The sequence below is a fragment of the Ursus americanus genome, chromosome 1 (genome assembly GCF_024610735.1).
Source record: "Ursus americanus isolate L20-20 chromosome 1, mUrsAme1.1.p, whole genome shotgun sequence".
NCBI classification, from domain to species: Eukaryota; Metazoa; Chordata; class Mammalia; order Carnivora; family Ursidae; genus Ursus; species Ursus americanus.
In genome coordinates this window covers 39,320,960-39,339,882 of record NC_142127.1, presented here as the reverse complement: position 1 = coordinate 39,339,882, position 18,923 = coordinate 39,320,960, and the positions used below count along the sequence as shown (strand labels likewise).

General features: G+C 35.6%; 1 protein-coding gene across 2 annotated transcripts in view; it reads left to right on the top strand.

Annotated features, from left to right (window-relative positions):
* Positions 1–18,923, top strand: part of LOC123781597 (CD302 antigen) — a 120,904-nt gene that overhangs the window by 44,055 nt on the left and 57,926 nt on the right. For both annotated transcript variants that reach the window (XM_045781221.2, XM_045781215.2), the window contains exons 16-25: positions 1,197–1,311; positions 5,215–5,250; positions 5,634–5,809; positions 7,275–7,342; positions 7,613–7,692; positions 8,281–8,420; positions 9,937–10,042; positions 10,265–10,425; positions 16,979–17,108; positions 18,236–18,462. In XM_045781221.2, the coding sequence (XP_045637177.2) occupies positions 1,197–1,311; positions 5,215–5,250; positions 5,634–5,809; positions 7,275–7,342; positions 7,613–7,692; positions 8,281–8,420; positions 9,937–10,042; positions 10,265–10,425; positions 16,979–17,108; positions 18,236–18,462 (1,239 nt within the window). The remainder of the gene's footprint in view (positions 1–1,196; positions 1,312–5,214; positions 5,251–5,633; positions 5,810–7,274; positions 7,343–7,612; positions 7,693–8,280; positions 8,421–9,936; positions 10,043–10,264; positions 10,426–16,978; positions 17,109–18,235; positions 18,463–18,923) is intronic.

Sequence of the window (18,923 nt, the reverse complement as noted above, 5' to 3'; positions counted from 1 at the left end):
TGTGGAGAAAATACTACATTTTAGTTTAGATATTTTGAACTCAAGCTAGTAGTAAAAAATATCCTATGGTAAGTTGAAATCAAAAGATCAGAGTTGAATGAAAAATGTGTATTAAAAAAAAGTGCAAAGGGCCAAAAGTAGATTTAGGAGAACTGTCAATGCATGAAATGTAAGATGAGGAAGTAGGAGACATATAGACTATATCTTTGCTATGCAACCCCAAGAAAGAGATTCAAGAGAGTGATTGTCCAGAAATGTTGCAGGAAGCTTGAGGCAAAGAACTGAGAAGGCCACTGGAAAGCACTATTTTCAAAGCAATTGTTCTAGTAAAACAGTATAGTATCATGCCATTTTTATAGAATTCTCAGTTTAACACATGTGAAGGTAAAAACTTCAGAGAAGCTTGTAAAGTTTCCAGAACACTGATGCAAAAGCTATGTTCTATGTAAATAGAGTTCTTACAAGTAAAGAGATTAGAAAATCTACCAAAAACAAACAAACAAACAAACAAACAAACAAAAAACCCACCTAAATAAAAGAGACACTGATGCAGCCTATGTCAGGAACAAGGCTAGCCAGGGCAGTGTTCTAGAAGGAGAATCTCCCCTCACTTGCCTGAGTACCCAGCAGAATCTTGGCCTTAAGAGAAAACAGTCCAAAAAGTGATGGAGATTCCTCCCAGGTCATGCCCTCCCATTTCCTTTCTTGCCTGCTTCCTGGCTGGAGTTTGTAGAGAGCTATCTCGGATCACGTAGAGGTGGTTAACTTCCTAGCAGTGCAGAGCAACACCAGAGCAGGAACCTGGGCCCTTGATGTCAGACACTTATGTCACATTTTCACAGATCCACTTTAATCATAGTCTGGTGTTGGGAAGCCACTGAAGTAAACACTTTGTTTTTAGCTTGACCTTTCTCAAATTTGAAGGTACAATCTATAATTTCATATCAACAAAGACAGGAAAAAAACCCAATAATTTACATTTTGGGTATAAACATGACCTTATGATATATTTCCTGTATCAGCCCCTTTGAAGATTCTTGATTAGGCTGTTAACTATTTAAACACTGTATTCATTCATTAAACAAGTATCTTAGGTGCTAGGGCTAAAATAGATTAAAGACTATAGGGCTTACACTTTAGTGGTTTATAAAGCTGCATCAACTTCAAAATATTCTACAATCCTCTTCCTCCTTTAGGTCATTCAGAGGCCAGGGCGAAGAAGCTGGTTTTTCTATGATGACAGAGAATTTATTTACTTAAGACCTTTTGCTTGTGATACAAAACTTGAATGGGTATGCCAGATTCCAAAAGGTAAGTGGTAGTGATTCCTTTTCACAAATGTGAACATTGTAAATGCTGAGCCTAAAGTAAATAAGAGAACATTTTAATCTATAATTATAACTTTAAAAAGGCTATGGAGATGTAGTTACTATATTAAGCTCCATCCTGCCTGACTCCTACCCCAAGTACAAGGCTAGTTTATTGAGATTGAATAGTACTTTCCTCTTTGATCATGAAAGAATTTGTATAGAAGATAAAATTTAAGATGAATTTAGAGAGATTAGATTTTGGAATGAAAGACTGTTTCAACTAAAAGAAGACACATCAGGTGCCTGGGTGGCTCAGTTAGTTAAGTGTCTGCCTTCGGCTCAGGTCATGGTCCCAGCGTCCTGGGATCAAGTCCCACATAGGGCTTCTTGCTCACTGGGGAGCCTGCTTCTCCCTCTCCCTCTGCCCCTCACTCGTGCTCTCTCTCACTCTCTCTCTATCTCAAATGAAGAGATAGAAATCTTAAAAAAATAAAAATAAAAGAAGACACATAGTGGAGGGAATCATTTCAATTTTTATTTTGATACAAAATGAAGGACAAAATGAAGATAAGCTTGGGAAGAATAAGGCAAAAGTCAAGAAATCAAAATTTGGCAGGTCTCTGTAACATGTAGCAGCAATTCGGACTGAACTCCAAAACTGCTAGTAGTTTATAGAATTCAAATTCAAATTGAGGAATCCAGTTAACTTGATAGTAGAGGCTTTGGTGACAAAAAGGAGAGAAAGGAGAATAAAGAGATACCCTTTTACTTAGCTTGTTAATAGGAAAATGTTGAAGAAATATTAAGAAAAATGTTAAGATTTTTAACAGCCAAATAATGTTTTAATAACTTAAAAATAATTTTAAATAATTTTATTGGATATATTAAATTAATTGGTGGTAAATGCACAGAAAGCTCTAAACTAAATTTCTGAACTGAATGTAGATCATTGAAACTAAAGGTATATCCTCCTCTAAGCTCTCAAAGAATCCAGAGGGTTCCTTCACGCAACTACCTATTAGAAAATTGTTCTCTTCCCCCTAAGGGCCACCACCATATTGCCTTTAAAATGCATGATATCCAGTACAGTAACTGGCAAGTCTCTTTCACAAAGGCAACTGGCAGTCCATTAATAAAAGAGGAAACTCTGTGTGTGTGTGTGTGTGTGTGTGTGTGTGTGTGTGTACGAGGTTTTTCTAAGGGAGAAATTATACCCGAGTTATTCCTGATAATTTGATGAAACCTTAAAGAGTAACAAAGGGAAACGAGTTGGGCACCTTTTAAACAAGCAGGGAAGTAACTAACATATGTAGCTAATTTGGATAATGTCTCTGGTTTGAAGCAGAAATGGTGATGTTCCCATTAGTCTTTGGTGTTGGCTAACATGGCACAGAGAGTGTCGTTGCTCCCTCCAACGTGTGCCCTCACTGGTAGCTGCTACCCCACCCCAATGCCTCCTGTTTGAGTGGTGGGGAAGACCCAAGAGTTCACACCAGCATAACCATAGAAATTACAAACCAGTAACCACAGGAAATACTCCGAAGAGCATGTGGTTGTCTTTTTTTCTTTATATGTATTTTTTATTTTAAATGAAAAAGAAGGGAATTAACTAACTTATCAAACATAAATCTATTAACTAACTAAACAAATCTTCTAAATAATTGCACCCCTGCTGTCCCCATGCAGAAACAAAATTTTAAACCTAAAGAACTTCCTTCCTCAGCCTATTCACAGTTGTTTGAAGCAATCAATGATTGTTTGATCCAGAGTTTAAATGTTACGTAAACTCCCCTTTGATAGTCCCTAAATTCTAAGTTACGATGTGTCATATTCACACAGCTGGATATTTTCTCAGTTAGTAGAGCCTCCAGAGTCTGCTCAACTGGATAGTTCTGTATTAATCTGTATTTTTCTGATTTTCTGAAAGCAGTTTACTTCTTCAGTAGCCGAAATCACCATACTTTTTCTCTAGCTCTTGCCTTTTTAAAAAAGGCAAAAGAGTCATATGATCTGAAGAAAAACCAGAGTATTTGCCTTTTTGGTTACCTGACCCATTGGTTCTAATTAGTCCTCTTCTCTAAAAGGGATATTTTGACAAACTAAAAATTTTAAATGGCCATAGTGCTATAGATAAATATAATTTTTAAATATTATTTTTAATTGAAAAAACAGTATCAAAATAAGGCTTATAAAAATATTTTTAGGAAAATCACCTATAATGCTATTACTCAAAACACAACTGTATATTTTATATATATATAAATGTATATATAAAAATAATTTATGTATATATTATATATATATAAAACCATATATACAATACCAATACCATATACCATATATATACATATATATATATATATATATGTATATATATATACATACCACATCTTTTTTATTCATTCATCTGTTGATGGACATCTGGGCTTTTTCCATATTTTGGCTACTGTAGACATTGCTGCTATAAACATTGGGGTGCATGTGCTTCTTCAAATCACTATTTTTGTGATAAATACCTAGTAGTGAATTTGCTGGGTCATAGGGTAGCTCTATTTTTAACTTTTTGAGGAACTTCCATACTGTTTTCCAGAGTGGTTGCACGAGTTTACATTCCCACCAACAGTGTATGAGGATTCCTCTTTCTCAGCATGCTTGCCAACATCTTTTGTTTCCTGGTTGTTAATTTTAGCCATTCTGACAGGTGTGAGGTGGTATCTCATTGTGGTTTTGATTTGCATTTCCTTGATGCCAAATGATGTTGGGCATTTTTTCATGTGTCTGAACAGAAGTTTTTGACAAGATTGCAAACAAGAAACTATGCATATTTTCAACTGATTTGACCCATTGTTGATAGAAATTATCCAATATACAAAGAACTGACTCAAAGAGAGAAAAAGATGTTGGACATATACGCAGTCCTCTGAGTAAGGTCTTCAATGCGATAGGCCCAGATACAACAGCAAAATTAAGAACAGCTATTTTACGCTGTAATTTCCAATAGTCATCAAACTATGTCCGTGCCTTGAAACCAGTATGACCTAAAACCAGAATGAAAAGGAGAAGACAGCAACTAGCATCATGGGGGGAGCCGCTCAGCCCTGGAATTGTCTGGGTGCTTCCATGGAGGCAGTCTTCAAGTGATTTTCACGGTTGTGAGTTAGGTAGTGGAATCTTATTTTTTTTAATAGAATAAAGAGTTGAATCTCAGGGAGCTAAGCAGCTGATCCAAGATCCCACAGCAGTGAAGATCTGAGGGCATTTGGACCCTGACCCACCCAACTTCAAGGCCCATAATTCTTTGTAAAGTACCATATTTTCTCTGTTTCCAACTAGGAATTCTGGGTGATTTTTGTTATTTTTCTCCCAGTTTTGTCTCTCACCTCCCCAAAAGTTTCAGTACTTGATTACTGTACATCGTTTACAAGGATACCTTGGGGGACAATGAACCCTTCTGACCCAGGTTTATAGAACAATCATTCAAATTGCATTAGATGGAGTTGTTCCTGAATAACCTCGTTCTGCAGTGACGATTACCTTGGTGCCTATTCCTTAGTGCTTCGACGTAATGTATATAATATACTTGTTTACTTACTTATACTTTCTCATTATTAGCCATGTTTTATCCATCTAGTCTTCCTTTGTGGCTTCTGTGATATAAGGTGGAGAACTGCTAGGAATACTTTAATAGTTAACAGATCTGCCTTTTTGATTGCCACTAAAGCAGATTTAGTTTAGGCCCCACAAAATTCAAACCGGAGCAATCATAATATGAAAGGAAATGGTTTGGCCAAAAATGGTGGAACTCAGCAATCCCACAAGAGCTCTTGAGTTAGATTAAAAGTACTTATGACAATATCTGTAATTGGATACTAATCTTGAGCCTTTTGCTTTCTTTCTTATACAGGCCGTACTCCAAAAACACCAGACTGGTACAATCCAGGTAAGTTAAGAAAACTGAAACTTAGCCAAAGCTGCTTCTACTTTTCCAGTAATGTACTTAGTTAATTATTTAAGCTCGGGCCTAAGTGCCAGCTTCTCTATCACATCTTCAAGGGAGATGAAATACCTCCAGGCAGGAAAGGTGATTCGCTGGTGTGGGATGAGGCTGTGGGGCTGGATTTGTTCCCCTCTGTGAGTACAGAAGGGCGGCAAAATCTCTCACTGGTTCAGCAATCCTTGGTTCTTGGCAGGCAGCACTGCCCTGGCCAGAGAGAGCCAATAATCTAAATGAATTACTATTTATAAATAGTTTCGAACATTAATTCATGCTTGGAGGGTGCAGTTTGATGTGTGTGTAACTCCAGTATTCTTCTTCTTCTTTAGAGCGTGCTGGAATTCATGGACCTCCGGTTGTAATTGAAGGGAGTGAATACTGGTTTGTTGCTGATCCCCGCTTAAACTATGAAGAAGCTGTCCTGTATTGTGCTAGCAATCACAGCTCTCTGGCTACACTGACATCTCTTGCAGGACTAAAAGCCATCAAAAACAAAATAGCAAATGTAATTTGAGAGAATATGTTTTTAAATATTTTTCTTATTTTTTATTTATTAAAAATTATTTCAGAAATCTTGCCAAAATCTACAGAAGTTAAATGTTCCTTTCTTTTTTTTATAATAATTTTTTATTATATTATGTTAGTCACCAGACAGTACATCCCTAGTTTTTGATGTAAAGTTCCATGATTCATTACTTGAGTATAACACCCAGTGCACCATGCAATACGTGCCCTCCTTAATACCCATCACCAGCCTATCCCAATCCCACCACCCTCCCCTCTGAACCCTCAGTTTGTTTCCCAGAGTCCATAGTCTCTCATGGTTCATTCCCCCTTCTCTTTACCCCCCCTTCCTTCTTCCCTTTCTTCTCCTACCAACCTTCCTACTTCTTATGTTCCATAAATGAGTGAAACCATATGATAATTGTCTTTATCACCCTTAATCTTGATGGTAAGTGGGCTGGGGTTGGTATGGAAGCTGCACGACATCTTCAAATCCAGGCTCCTTTTGTCTTTTTGCTCTGCCATCCTTAACATAATGAAGTTTCCAAGCTCAAGTTCAGGGTGTTCTGTCTAGGGTCTTTTCTAGAAGCCACCCAATGACATATAGGTCACTGGCCACTCCAGTCTCTAAGGAAGCTGAAAAAAAGCATTTTGTAGAAGTTGAAAGACAATTATAAATGTTCCTTTCAAGTAAAATTTGCCGAACAATATCCAAATTCATCGTTTCATGTTAGAAAATTTAGAATAGAAAAGTTAAATAGAGCTACATAATGTTCTAAAATATTCAAGATTAGGGGTACCTGGATGGCTCATTGGTTAAGCGTCTGCCTTCGGCTCAGGTCATGATTCCAGGATCCTGGGATTGAGCTCCGCGGGGAGCCTGCTTCTCCCTCTCCCACTCCCTCCGCTTGTTTTCCCTCTCTCACTGTCTCTCTCTCTGTCAAATAAATAAATAATTTTTTTAAAAAGTTTATAAAAAAATAAATAAAATATTCAAGATTAATTATAAATCTCAATTTATAAGATGAGCATAAATAGATAATATAAAATATTCTAATTCTTTGTTAGATTTTGTACTAAAAGTTAACTTTATAGTTAACTTGAGTTTTTGTTTCCTCTAATAACTAACTTTGTAAAATAGCTTTTTGTAGAAAAAAATAATTTTTTATTTTTAAATTTATAATTATTTGCAATAGAACACTATATATCCAACTAGCCTACGCCTATAATTACAGTGACCATATTTTCTGTATGCAAAATAGCTCATAGTGTTATACAAAGAGTTTTCAACTACTTCTTTGGTGAAAGGACCTGGTTTATATGCTTTAGAAACCAAAGTAATGGAATATCTGGAAATTTTGGTGGTTGTGGTTATGGTGGGACCTAGTATTTAAAAGAAAACTCTTTTAGAAACTCGGTGCATATAAGGATGGGTGATTTTGTTGGTTGATTGGTTTGTTTTTCAGATATCTGGTGATGAACAGAAGTGGTGGGTGAGAACTTCCGAGCAGCCAATAGATCGTCGTTTTATGTAGTATGTGACACCATTGATGTTGCCTTTGTAAAGTCATTGGAAAGAAGCAGTCCCAAATTCCCCTTTAGAAAATGCTATTTATGATTTGTTTTGAACATTAATCCATAAACTGCGTGAACTACAGAAATCACGTCCTTTTGCATATTAGCATCAAGAAAAAAGTGGCATAAAGTATGGCATAACATTAACTTTAGAATTAAAATTACAGTAAAAAACAGACTAGAACATGTAACTATGTTATGAGCTGTGAAATCTCTCATTTTCTTTCAGCTTCCGATATCCATGGCCTCACTTTCCTATAACATTTCAGGAGGAATGCCTGTACATGTCTGCCAAGACTTGGTTTAGCGGTAAATTAACTCCAAATCCTCTAATGTCGATTATGTAATATGTGAACTTCAGGTTCAATTACTAGCTCAACCTTGTTTTCCTTTTGATTATACGTTTGGTTGCTTCATCTTATTTTGGTTTATTGCTAATGACCATGGCTCAAATGCCAAATGCAAATAAAGGTGCTTTTCACTGTGAATATTTTGACTTCCCTTATCCTAAAGCAGTTACTTAAAAATAAACTTAAGCAGTTTCATTACTGATAAGCATATAGACAAATCTGCAAAGATAAACGGGTAGCAATTCTAAATATTGTTTAGGTCTTTCTCCTTCATTAGCCTTCGCTTTCAACCTCCTTCCCACCATCAGGGACTGTGATGGTAACTGGTCCTTCCACCAAATGTGTGCATTTTTATAGGCAACTCTGGTGTGCTAAAACCTACTGATACAAGTAATAACAGAAGATAGAAATGGCTAGAGAAGAAAAGGAATATATTTTAACTGTTTGGGAAAGAGCAATCAAAAGAAATTTCCTTTACTACTGGATTGTTTTTAAAATGTGCTAAACGGAAAATTCTCACCCCTGTAATCTTGCTTTTCATTCTCAGACCTAAATAAACCAGCAGACTGTAGCACCAAGTTGCCCTTCATCTGTGAAAAATATAATGTCTCTTCATTAGAAAAATATAGTCCAGATTCTGCAGCTAAAGTACAGTGTTCTGGGGATTGGATTACTTTTCAGAATAAGGTAAAGAGAGAATTGCTACATTGTATGAATGATGATTGCTTTCATGATGGTTGTATGGCCTGTGGCAGAATCGCAGCCCGTCACGTAACTTCACTAAGACAGCCTCTCCATGTTTCAGTAACTCACCTGATCCTCTGTAGTGCCAGAAACCAAGTTAACTCTCAAGTTAGTCATGCCTACAGGTCTTTCAAAGTAATGCATTCCTATTCTGTGCTAGTAAACTTAAATTGCTGAAGTTGATTGGTCAATAGATTATAATACATTAAATAATAAAACAATCTCTATAGCGTGAAGGAAACTGACAATTTCTGGCTGATAAATTTTCCACTTGAAAGAAAGCATCCAAGCAGCATCTACCAATTAAATTAGACCAGCAGTTTCCAAACTATTTTGGGGGTGCTACACTACACATATGCTAACAAAATGATAAACCATTGATCTTGCCTCCAAAGGTTTTAATGATTAAATACATTTGGGAAATGCTACATTCTATACCTGCCTCTTTGAAGTGCATAATCCATATTGGTATATGTTTCTCTTTGGAAATGCATTTGGCTGCTAAGTAGAGAGATTGCTATACTGTGTTAAAACATCTATTCTCTCACACAAAAGAAATTTGATGGTAAGTGGGCTGGAGTTGGTATGGAAGCTGCACGACATCTTCAAATCCAGGCTCCTTTTGTCTTTTTGCTCTGCCATCCTTAACATAATGAAGTTTCCAAGCTCAAGTTCAGGGTGTTCTGTCTAGGGTCTTTTCTAGAAGCCACCCAATGACATATAGGTCACTGGCCACTCCAGTCTCTAAGCAGGCTGAAAAAAAGCATTTTGTAGAATGTTTCAAGGAACATTGTCTAGGGTGTACCACTCCACACCAACGTGATCATCATATTGAAAAGAAAAAGGAAGATATGTGTCTGACAACTGAAGGCATCTGTACTGAAACTAAAATAGTAAGGACATATTTTGTCTTTGCAAAATTAGTACAATCTTCTTTCTTCCCCCAAGGTACTGGGACTAAATTAGTTTACATAGTTGATGTAAGTTTGAATTGAAATATCCTGCCCAAAAAAGGGGGAATGATTTCTTTTAAAATGTATGTTTTTATACAAGGAGGTGATGATTACGAGTGCAGCCTTTGAAGTCAGATGGAACAGAATCAAAACACTGACCATTCCACTGTCTGGCTATTTCACTTATGGGTGAAGTTACTTAACTGCCCTGTGCCTCAGTTTCCCCATTTGTTGTGAAAATTAAATGAGATAGTATTATGCAAACTGTTTAGCACATGGAAAGCACTCAATAAATGGGAGATTTAAAAAAAATAGTTTGACTAATAAACCACTCTTTAGTTGTTTATATTGAGAGTGTATATCTGCATTCGTATAGTACTACTCTGTGAATTTCCATATCTCATAGACCAAAAATTAGCAGCCCTCTAACAGATGAGGTGTTTACTTCCTATGTGAGCTTCCCTGTGCCTGGAATCTAATGCTTCATATGTGGTTTTTGTTTGCAGTGTTTTCTAAAAATCAAACCGAAATCTCTCACATTTTCCCAAGCGAGTGATACATGTCGCACCTATGGTGGCACCCTTCCTTCGGTGCTGAGCCAGAGAGAACAAGGTAATGGAATTGTTTTGGAACATGTTTTATTCTGATCTGGGGGCCAAATTAGTTCTGAGAGGCTTGGGGGAATTAGCATATTTTTAAAATCTTGTTAAACTACTTTGTTATAGAATAGGTGAAAGAGTATCTTTGTAGATAAGCAAGAGGTATTCATTGACAATTTTAGTGTATCTTTAATTTGAATAAGTCAAATGCTTTAAAAAAATCTCTTTCTGACAGATTTTATTACATCCTTGCTTCCGGATATGGAGGCTACTTTATGGATTGGTTTGCGCTGGACTGCCTATGAAAGGATAAACAAATGGACGGATAACAGAGAGCTGACATACAGTAACTTTCATCCATTATTAGTTGGTGGAAGGCTGAAAATACCAACACATGTAAGTTTTTTTAATCAGAAATCTATATAGCTTAGGGCATCTGGGTGGCTCAGTTGGTTGACATCAGACTCTATTTCAGCTCAGGTCATGGTCTCAGGGTTGTGAGATCAAGCCCTGCCTTAGGCTCTTGCTGGGCGTGAAGGCTGCTTAGGATTCTCTCTCCCTTTCCCTCTGCCCACTCTCCCCACTTCTGCTTATGTGCATATATGTGTGCACTTGCTCTCTCTCTAAAAAAAAAAAAAATCTATATAGCTCTGTGAAACACCCAAGTCTTCTATAAGTTACTGGATTAAGAACAGGGTCTATTTTATGGGGGCGCCTGGGTGGCACAGCGGTTAGGCGTCTGCCTTCGGCTCAGGGCGTGATCCTGGCGTTATGGGATCGAGCCCCACATCAGGCTCCTCTGCTATGAGCCTGCTTCTTCCTCTCCCACTCCCCCTTCTTGTGTTCCCTCTCTCGCTGGCTGTCTCTATCTCTGTCAAATAAATAAATAAAATCTTTAAAAAAAAAAAAAAAGAACAGGGTCTATTTTATGAGTCCACTTATGTGAAATGTTCAGAGCAGGCACGTCTTCAAAGATAAAATGTAGGTTAGTGGTTGCCAGAGGCTAAGGAGAAAGGAAGGATTGGCGGTGATGCCTAAAGGGTATGGCATTTCTTTTTGGGGTGGTAAAAATGTTCTAAAATTGGTTGGGGGTGGTGTTTGCACAATTGAAGATGATAAGAACTATAGAAAGTGTGCTTTAAATGGGTGAATTGTACCACACATGAATTCCATCTCAGGAAGACTGTCCCAAGAAGAGCAACAGGAGTTCCCCGGCATTCAAGCAGGTGCCCCAGGTTTTCACAGTAGCTCCAGACTCTACAGCACTTATTTCACAACCACAGAAAGCCATCGAATAGTGAGATGAAAATAGAAAAAAATTTAAGTGCTTTACTTAACATTTTGGGATTTGAGGCTGTCTCCTGAGGTCAACAGTACAAAATTGGTGATGAGTGATCATTTTTCGAAAGGGGAAAAAGTATCATATTAACAATAATTACCCTAAACCATGATTCTGCTGCCCACTGCTTCTGTCCTCCCTATTTTCTGGATACAGACCACATTTCGCACAGTGGCAAAGATGAAGAAATTAACTTTAAACTCAGATTCCAAAGATACGCCCTAGACAATAATCAGCTGATGTTCCTGATGCAATATAGCTTTGCCCAAGGTAGATGTTGGTGGCAAAGGGATCTCTGAGTCATGCGTAATTATGTACAAAGTAAATATTAAAATAATGCTTGGTCATTATAGAAAATTTGAGAGTTGTAGAAGAGTAAGCACAATAAAGAAAACTATCAACCCTGATCCCACTTAGGCCAGGAACTTTTAAACTTTTACCCATAACTCGTAGTAAGAAATACATTTAAATTACTATTTAGTACATGAATAAAAATATAATATTGAATTGAAACAGATGTTTCAGGAAACAATACTTACCCTTACAGGGTATGCACACTGATATTTTCTTTCTATTCTATTCTACTCTATCTAGTCTATTCTCCTTGTCCTATCTTATCCAATTTCATTATCACATATGTGAGTCAACTAAATGAGTCTCAAACCATATTTGAACCTTAATCTAAGAAATCACATTAAGTATTTCAGCGTTGTTTCTTCTAGGAATTTTTCATATATTATCTTTCTGACATAGATAAGATCTTGTATTCTGCTTTTCTAATTTAGTATTGTATCATAAATAGTTTCTTATACCATTAAAAGATGTACTTGATAAGCATTTTGATAGTTGCACAGTATTTCTTGATAGGTATGCTATCATTTATCTAACCAGTGCTGAGTATTCAGGCTGTTTTCATTTTTGCATAATCATAAAGAGTGCTACAGTGAACATTTTTGTGTATAATCTTTGGTTATATTTCAGATTACCTCCTTAAGATAGATTTTAGAAGTTGATAGCCAGGTCGAAAGATATAAGTAGTTATAAAGCTCTGATCACCAAATGCTTTCCAGAAAGGCTTTTGAGTTTATGTTTTTGTCTGTAATGTATTGATTGCCATTCTATCCATACCAGCATATTAATAATTTCTAACAATTGTTGAGCAGCTAATATGTGTCAGGGACTTTGCTAATGTATCATATGCATTATTTCGTTTAATCTGCACGGTAGATGTGAAAAGGTCTGTTACTCCGCCTCTAAGAAATGTAGAAACAGGACTCATGTAACTTGCCCCCAGTCATGCAGGCACGCATGCAGTCCACATTCAAGTCTAGGTCCATGAGTCTTCAGAACCAGTGTCCTTAGCTTCTTTACAATGCTGCCTGTAAGGATCATTGTCTTCAAAAAATTTTTTGCTAATTTTGTAATTTAAATATATCAATCATATTTTTGTTTGTATTTCTCTGATATCTAATGAAAACAAACTTCTATAAGTTCAATAGTAATTTGAATTTCATGAAGTATGAATGTTCTTTTTCTTTGCCAATATTTATCAAAGACTTCATGTATTTCTTTTTTTTTTGCCTTCATGTGTTTCTTATAGATTTTATAACTATGTAAATATTAAACATGCTGACTCTATTTATTAAAAATATTCCTGTAGGTTTTTTCTTAAATGCTGAATACCAAAAATATAGGAATAGGTTTTGATTTTTTGTACATGTATACATTCAAATCTATTTCCCTTTTCTCCTCCATTTCTTTTAGGTTAGAAAGTTCATCATATAAATGTTAGTTAAATATATGTGTATATTTTCTTTGCCTTTTTTTCCTGAGAGCATGATAGAGCCGTGATATGTGGTATATGTTGTCAGTGAATACTAAATGCTTTTCTCTATCTTGTCTAACATCATTTATTGCATATACTTCCATTTGTTAAAAGTAATATAGAATGCCTCCTTTATCATATATTGAGTGCGTGTGTGTATGAGATATACTCTTATATAGCTAAGACACTGATCTAAATACTATAATTTTGGATATTTAAAAAATATAATAAGAATAGTTATCCTTTATATATACCTTTAAAAAATAGTTTTAGCTATTCTTGTCCATTCTTCCAAACTATAGTTATTTGGTCAATCTCCAACCAAAACAATTAAATAAAATACTTCTGATGAGATTTTGACAACATTTTAGGGAGAATTAACATCTTTTTATTATCTTTCAATTCAAGAATATGGTGTAGTATATCCATTTATTCAAGGCTTCCTTTAGAGCCCTCAGTGAAGTTTTTGTAGTTCTGTTTCATTGCCTTTAAGAATGGCAGGTTTTTTCTTGATTTTCTCACTGACATGTAGAAAGCTATTGTTTGAATATTTTTATATATTTATTTCATAGGCCATCTTAATAAATCTCTTATTCTCAGAGTTTTTCACTAGATTTTTGGGGGGTTCCTAATTAGATAATCATAATCTTCAAATACCAGTTCATGCTTCAATACATATGGTAGGACTTCCAGAACTGTGGTAGTACCAGAAGAAATAGCCATCATCCTAGACTTGATCTGGATTTTGTAGGACTGTCTGCAGTCTCTCATTGTCATATATGATGCCAACTCTTTGGAGTTTTTTGTTTGTCTGTGTTTTTAGTTTTTTAGTTAGTTTTTTTTTTTTTTTAAGTAGGCTCCACGCCTAGCGCAGAGCCTGACATGGGGCTTGAACTCATGACCCTGAGATCAAGACCCGAGCTGAGATCAAGAGTCCACTTTTAACAGACTGAGCCACCCAGGTGCCCCAATGCCAACTCTGTTTAAGTTATATGATTCTATAACTAGCTTATTTAGAACTTTCATTCAGGAGTAAGTACTGAATTTTCTGAAGCTTATTTCCAGCATCTACTAAAATTGTCATATATTTATATTAAACCATCTTCACCTTATCATAAAACCTAGTTGCTCTGAATGGATTATTATTTTACTATTATACTGAATGGGACTTATTAGAATTGTATTTAGGAATGTTTTCATCTCTGTTCATAGAGTTAATTTTTTATGCTATATTGTCTGATTTTTTTTCCGATGATGTCAGCTTCATAAGATAAATTGGCTAGCTTTCTGCCTTTGTGTTTTTAAATTATGACTCAGGCTGGATAATTATCTATCCCTGAAAGTTTGAAGAAATTACCTACAAAGTGATGCTAGAACCCTTTTCAGAGATCATTCTTTAATAATAAAGGGATTTGGTGCAGTGGTTGAGCGTCTAAACTCCAGAGTCCCATTGTCTGGGTTTGAATTCCATTCAGCCATTTAGTATGTCTTTGGAAGTTCACGTAGTTTTCTTCAGTCTCAATTTCTCATCTGTAACTTCTGATACTATTATACCGACCATACAATGTGAGGATTACATAAGATAATTCATTTAAAGCTTTTAGCTATCTGACACATAGCTCTTAAAATGAACTATTAGTATTAATTTTCAATTTCCTCTGAAGTTACTTGTACATTTTGACGTTTCTGCTTCTCCTTATAACAATTATGCTAATTTGTACTTTTCAAGATTAAGTTGCCTATTTCATTTGGATTTTAGGGGTTTTTTAAGGTTTTTTTAAAGTTACTTAAGTTATCGCTACACCCCATGTGGGCTCGAACTCATGACCCCACGATCAAGAGTTTCACACTCTTCTGACTGAGCCAGCTAGGTGCCCCTCATTTAGATTTTCTTTTTTTTTTTTTAAAGATTTTATTTATTTATTCGACAGAGATAGAGACAGCCAGCGAGAGAGGGAACACGGCAGGGGGAATGGGAGAGGAAGAAGCAGGCTCATAGCAGAGGAGCCTGATGTGGGGCTCGATCCCATAACGCCGGAATCACGCCCTGAGCCGAAGGCAGACACCCAATCCGCTGTGCCACCCAGGCGCCCCATAGATTTTCAAATATATTAGAATAAAATTGTGTGTGCTATTATCTTTTTAAATCTCCATACCTTATTTTGATTGTGCTTTTATTTTTTCTTATTCAGATTTTTACAAAACTGGTATCTATTGGTTTTCTCCTCCCTCTTCTCCACCTTCTACTTCTATTGCTTCAGATATATTTGCAAATATTACTAAATTTTTCTATCCTGTTTTTTTAGAGTTATATTTTTGTTCATTTTCTAATCTCCTGTATTCAATTCTTAGTTCATCTTTCTTTTAAAAAACAGAATATATTTAATATTCATATTTGCATAACTCCACTACTGTGTATTTACCCAGAGAAAATGAAAACACTAATTCAAAAAGATATATACACCCCTATGTTTATTGCAGCATTATTTACAATAGCCAAGATATGAAGGCAACCTAAGTATCCATTGATAGAGAATGGATAAGGAAAATGTGGTACACACACACAGAGAAATATTACACAACCATAAAAATGGATGAGGTCTTGCCATTTGCAACAACATGAATGGACCTGGAGGTATTATGTTCAGTGAAATAAGTCAGACTGAGAAATACAAATACCACCTTATTTCACTCATGTGGGAAACATCCATGTGAAAAAACAAAACAAATGAATAAACAGACAAAAAGCAGAATCAGACCTATAAATACAGAGAACAAACTTACGGCTGCCAGAGGGAAGTGGGGGAGGGAAATACAGGCTTCCAATTACAGAATAAATAAGTCACAGGAATAAAAGTCACAGCATGGAGAATATAGTCAATGATATTGTAATTGGATTGCATGGTGACAGAGGGTAGCTACACTTGGGGTGAGCAAAGCATAACGTATAGGGAAGCTGGATCACTATGTTGTACACCTGAAACTAATGTAACATTGTGTGTCAACTATACTCAAAAAACATAAGAAGAAGAAGAATACATGTTTGCCTCTATAAAAAGTTTTACTCATATCCCTTGTGATAGTCCTCATATTATTCTTAACTAGAATTATTTTGTTTCATTTTTGGTGCAGTGTTGATTATGTAGCATGGATATATGTGTTTTTAAAAAAATCGATAGCTCTTGGGGTAAGCTTACGTGTCTTATTTTTCTAAGTGTGTGATGTGTTTCAAACATACAAAAATACAAGAAAAATATACTTTGAATAAATTTTATATCTAGTATTATTGATTTGTGGTCAGAGAATGAAATCTAAATAGATATTTTTATTTATGGATGTTTTTATAGTGACTAGTATAGGATTAAAGCTTTAAGGTGAGTTCTCTACTGTGCAGTATCTACAGCTTGTCAATCATAAAACTTTTATAAACATCTAATAAATTGTATTAATAATCATTACTTTTTTGCTTTGAAATGAGAAGAATGATAGCAGAGTGTTAAATATCACTATAATTGTGTTTTCATCTTACTTTTACCAGTTTTTCTTTATCTGTTTGGAATTTATATTTAATAATATTGCCACTGTTTTGTTTTATAATTTCCAAAGTCAGTTGCCCTTTTCCCATGTTTTGGAAATTTTTGAGGGTTTTCTTGTGATTTCATGGTCAGCTCTTTAATGGAATTTTTTACAGGAAAAATCCAATTTGGAATATAAAGTTCTCCTATTAGGATCTTCAGACAGTTGTAGTTTCATGGTTGTTTGTACATGTTTGCGTTTTTGTTTAGATTTTCGAGGAAGAGTCCCAATACCACTGTGCTCTAATACTCAACCTCCAAAAGTCACCTTATACTGGGACATGGAATTTTACTTCCTGCAGTGAACACCACACTCTGTCTCTCTGTCAGAAATATTCAGGTATAAATTATTATCTAGATAACTGTGGTACTTTATGCTGCTATATACATGCAGTATTTTTTCACAAAAATCTTATAAATGAATTAATATTAATTTGTAAACATAGCTTCCCTAAAATTTCAGCATGCGTGGCTAAATCCATATTGGTTCAGTGAGTCGGATTATCTCAAATGGAATCTGATTTTTTTCAATTATCATTGTTTTACTTAATTAAATATCAAAATTAAGTATCAGATGAAATTTGTTAATAGGAGTTGTCTAATTATAGTAAGTTATGGTTGAAATTTGTTCTTTTTTCTACTTTGACATTTTTCAGTTGTTACTTTCTATCTTGGAGGAAGGAGAAAAAGTAATGTTTTCAATTGACTTTAGTAAACATTCACAATTAAGTTTATCACACACGCACACACACACAAAGGTGTGAAGCATTATAAATGGATCACTGTGTATACCTTGCTGTAACCCAAATAAAAATAAAACGTGCACTTAAAAATAAGAATCATCCATATTCTCAAAAAGATATTTTTAGAAGGTATTACATTGTTTTCATTGAGTACAATGTTTTTAACGCATGATTAAAAAAGAAACTTTGTCATGTAATGAGAGCCTCAAGTAGATAATCCATGCGCTTCTAAAGAAATGTTTGTTAAATTAAACTATGGTCATTTGTCCCATACTGTTTAGTAACTGCTTTATTCAGAGAAGTACTGTAAAGCAATAGTTCGATACAGCCTCTTTGTACACTTTTTTCCTTGGAGCTCTCCCAGATGAAAACTTTGTAAGGCAACACCTAACACTTTCTCTTGTTGAAGGAGTTTAAACAAAAGAGGTATTTGACACCAACCTGAAATGGTAATCTTATTGCAGGCTACTTTTACTTATACCTTTTTTCCTTCTTAACTCAGATCAACAAAAACAGAATTTTGTTCTAATTTTAGAAAACAAGTGCTGTGGCTCACACTTTCACCTAAGGTATACAGGAAGACATACCTAGTTCTTCTAACCAAAATCTAAAATAAATGAATAGATAAGTAATATCTGAAGTCGTCATTGTGGAGAAACTTGAAGAAACGTACCATGACTTGCAGAGTGGGTGATTTTTTTATGTTTTTTTTTTTTACACACAGAAGTTGGAAGCAAACAGACTTTGCAGAATACTTCAGACACAGTAAAGTATCTAAATAATCTGTACAAAATCATCCTGAAGACTATGACTTGGTTTGACGCTCTACGGGAGTGTCAGAAAGATAACATGCACCTGGTGAGCATCACCGACCCTTACCAGCAGGCGTTCCTAACTGTGCAGACGGTTCTGCATAACTCTTCTTTATGGATTGGACTCTCCAGTCAAGATGTAAGTTTTCAGTCCCGACTGCCAGGATTGGGTGATGGAATGTGAAATTTTTGTTGCACACAGCATTTCTCATATCAGACTAAAAGAACCTGGAGATTGTAAAATCTTACTCCAGTGAGTAAATTTCATGAAGTGTGTCATTTTTAGGGCCCATCATCTTTCTACTATTGAAAGATCTGGTGCCTTATTGTTTAGATTAAGAAAAAGTTCTAGTGGACATATGTAACTGAGCACTTCTTTTTATTCTAGTTAAAGACTGAGTGGGAATCAGGAACTGCCATGTCTCCCCAGCCAACGAAAAGAAGAGAGGAAGAAAAGAATCTAAAAATCAGATAGGGTTGAGTCGAGGGGTGGGGGTAGGGGCGGCAGAGGGCCTAGAGAGAGAGGGAGAGAGAGAATCCTGAGCAGACTCCACACCCAGTGCAGAGCCCGATGTAGGGCTCCGTCTCACAATCCTAAGA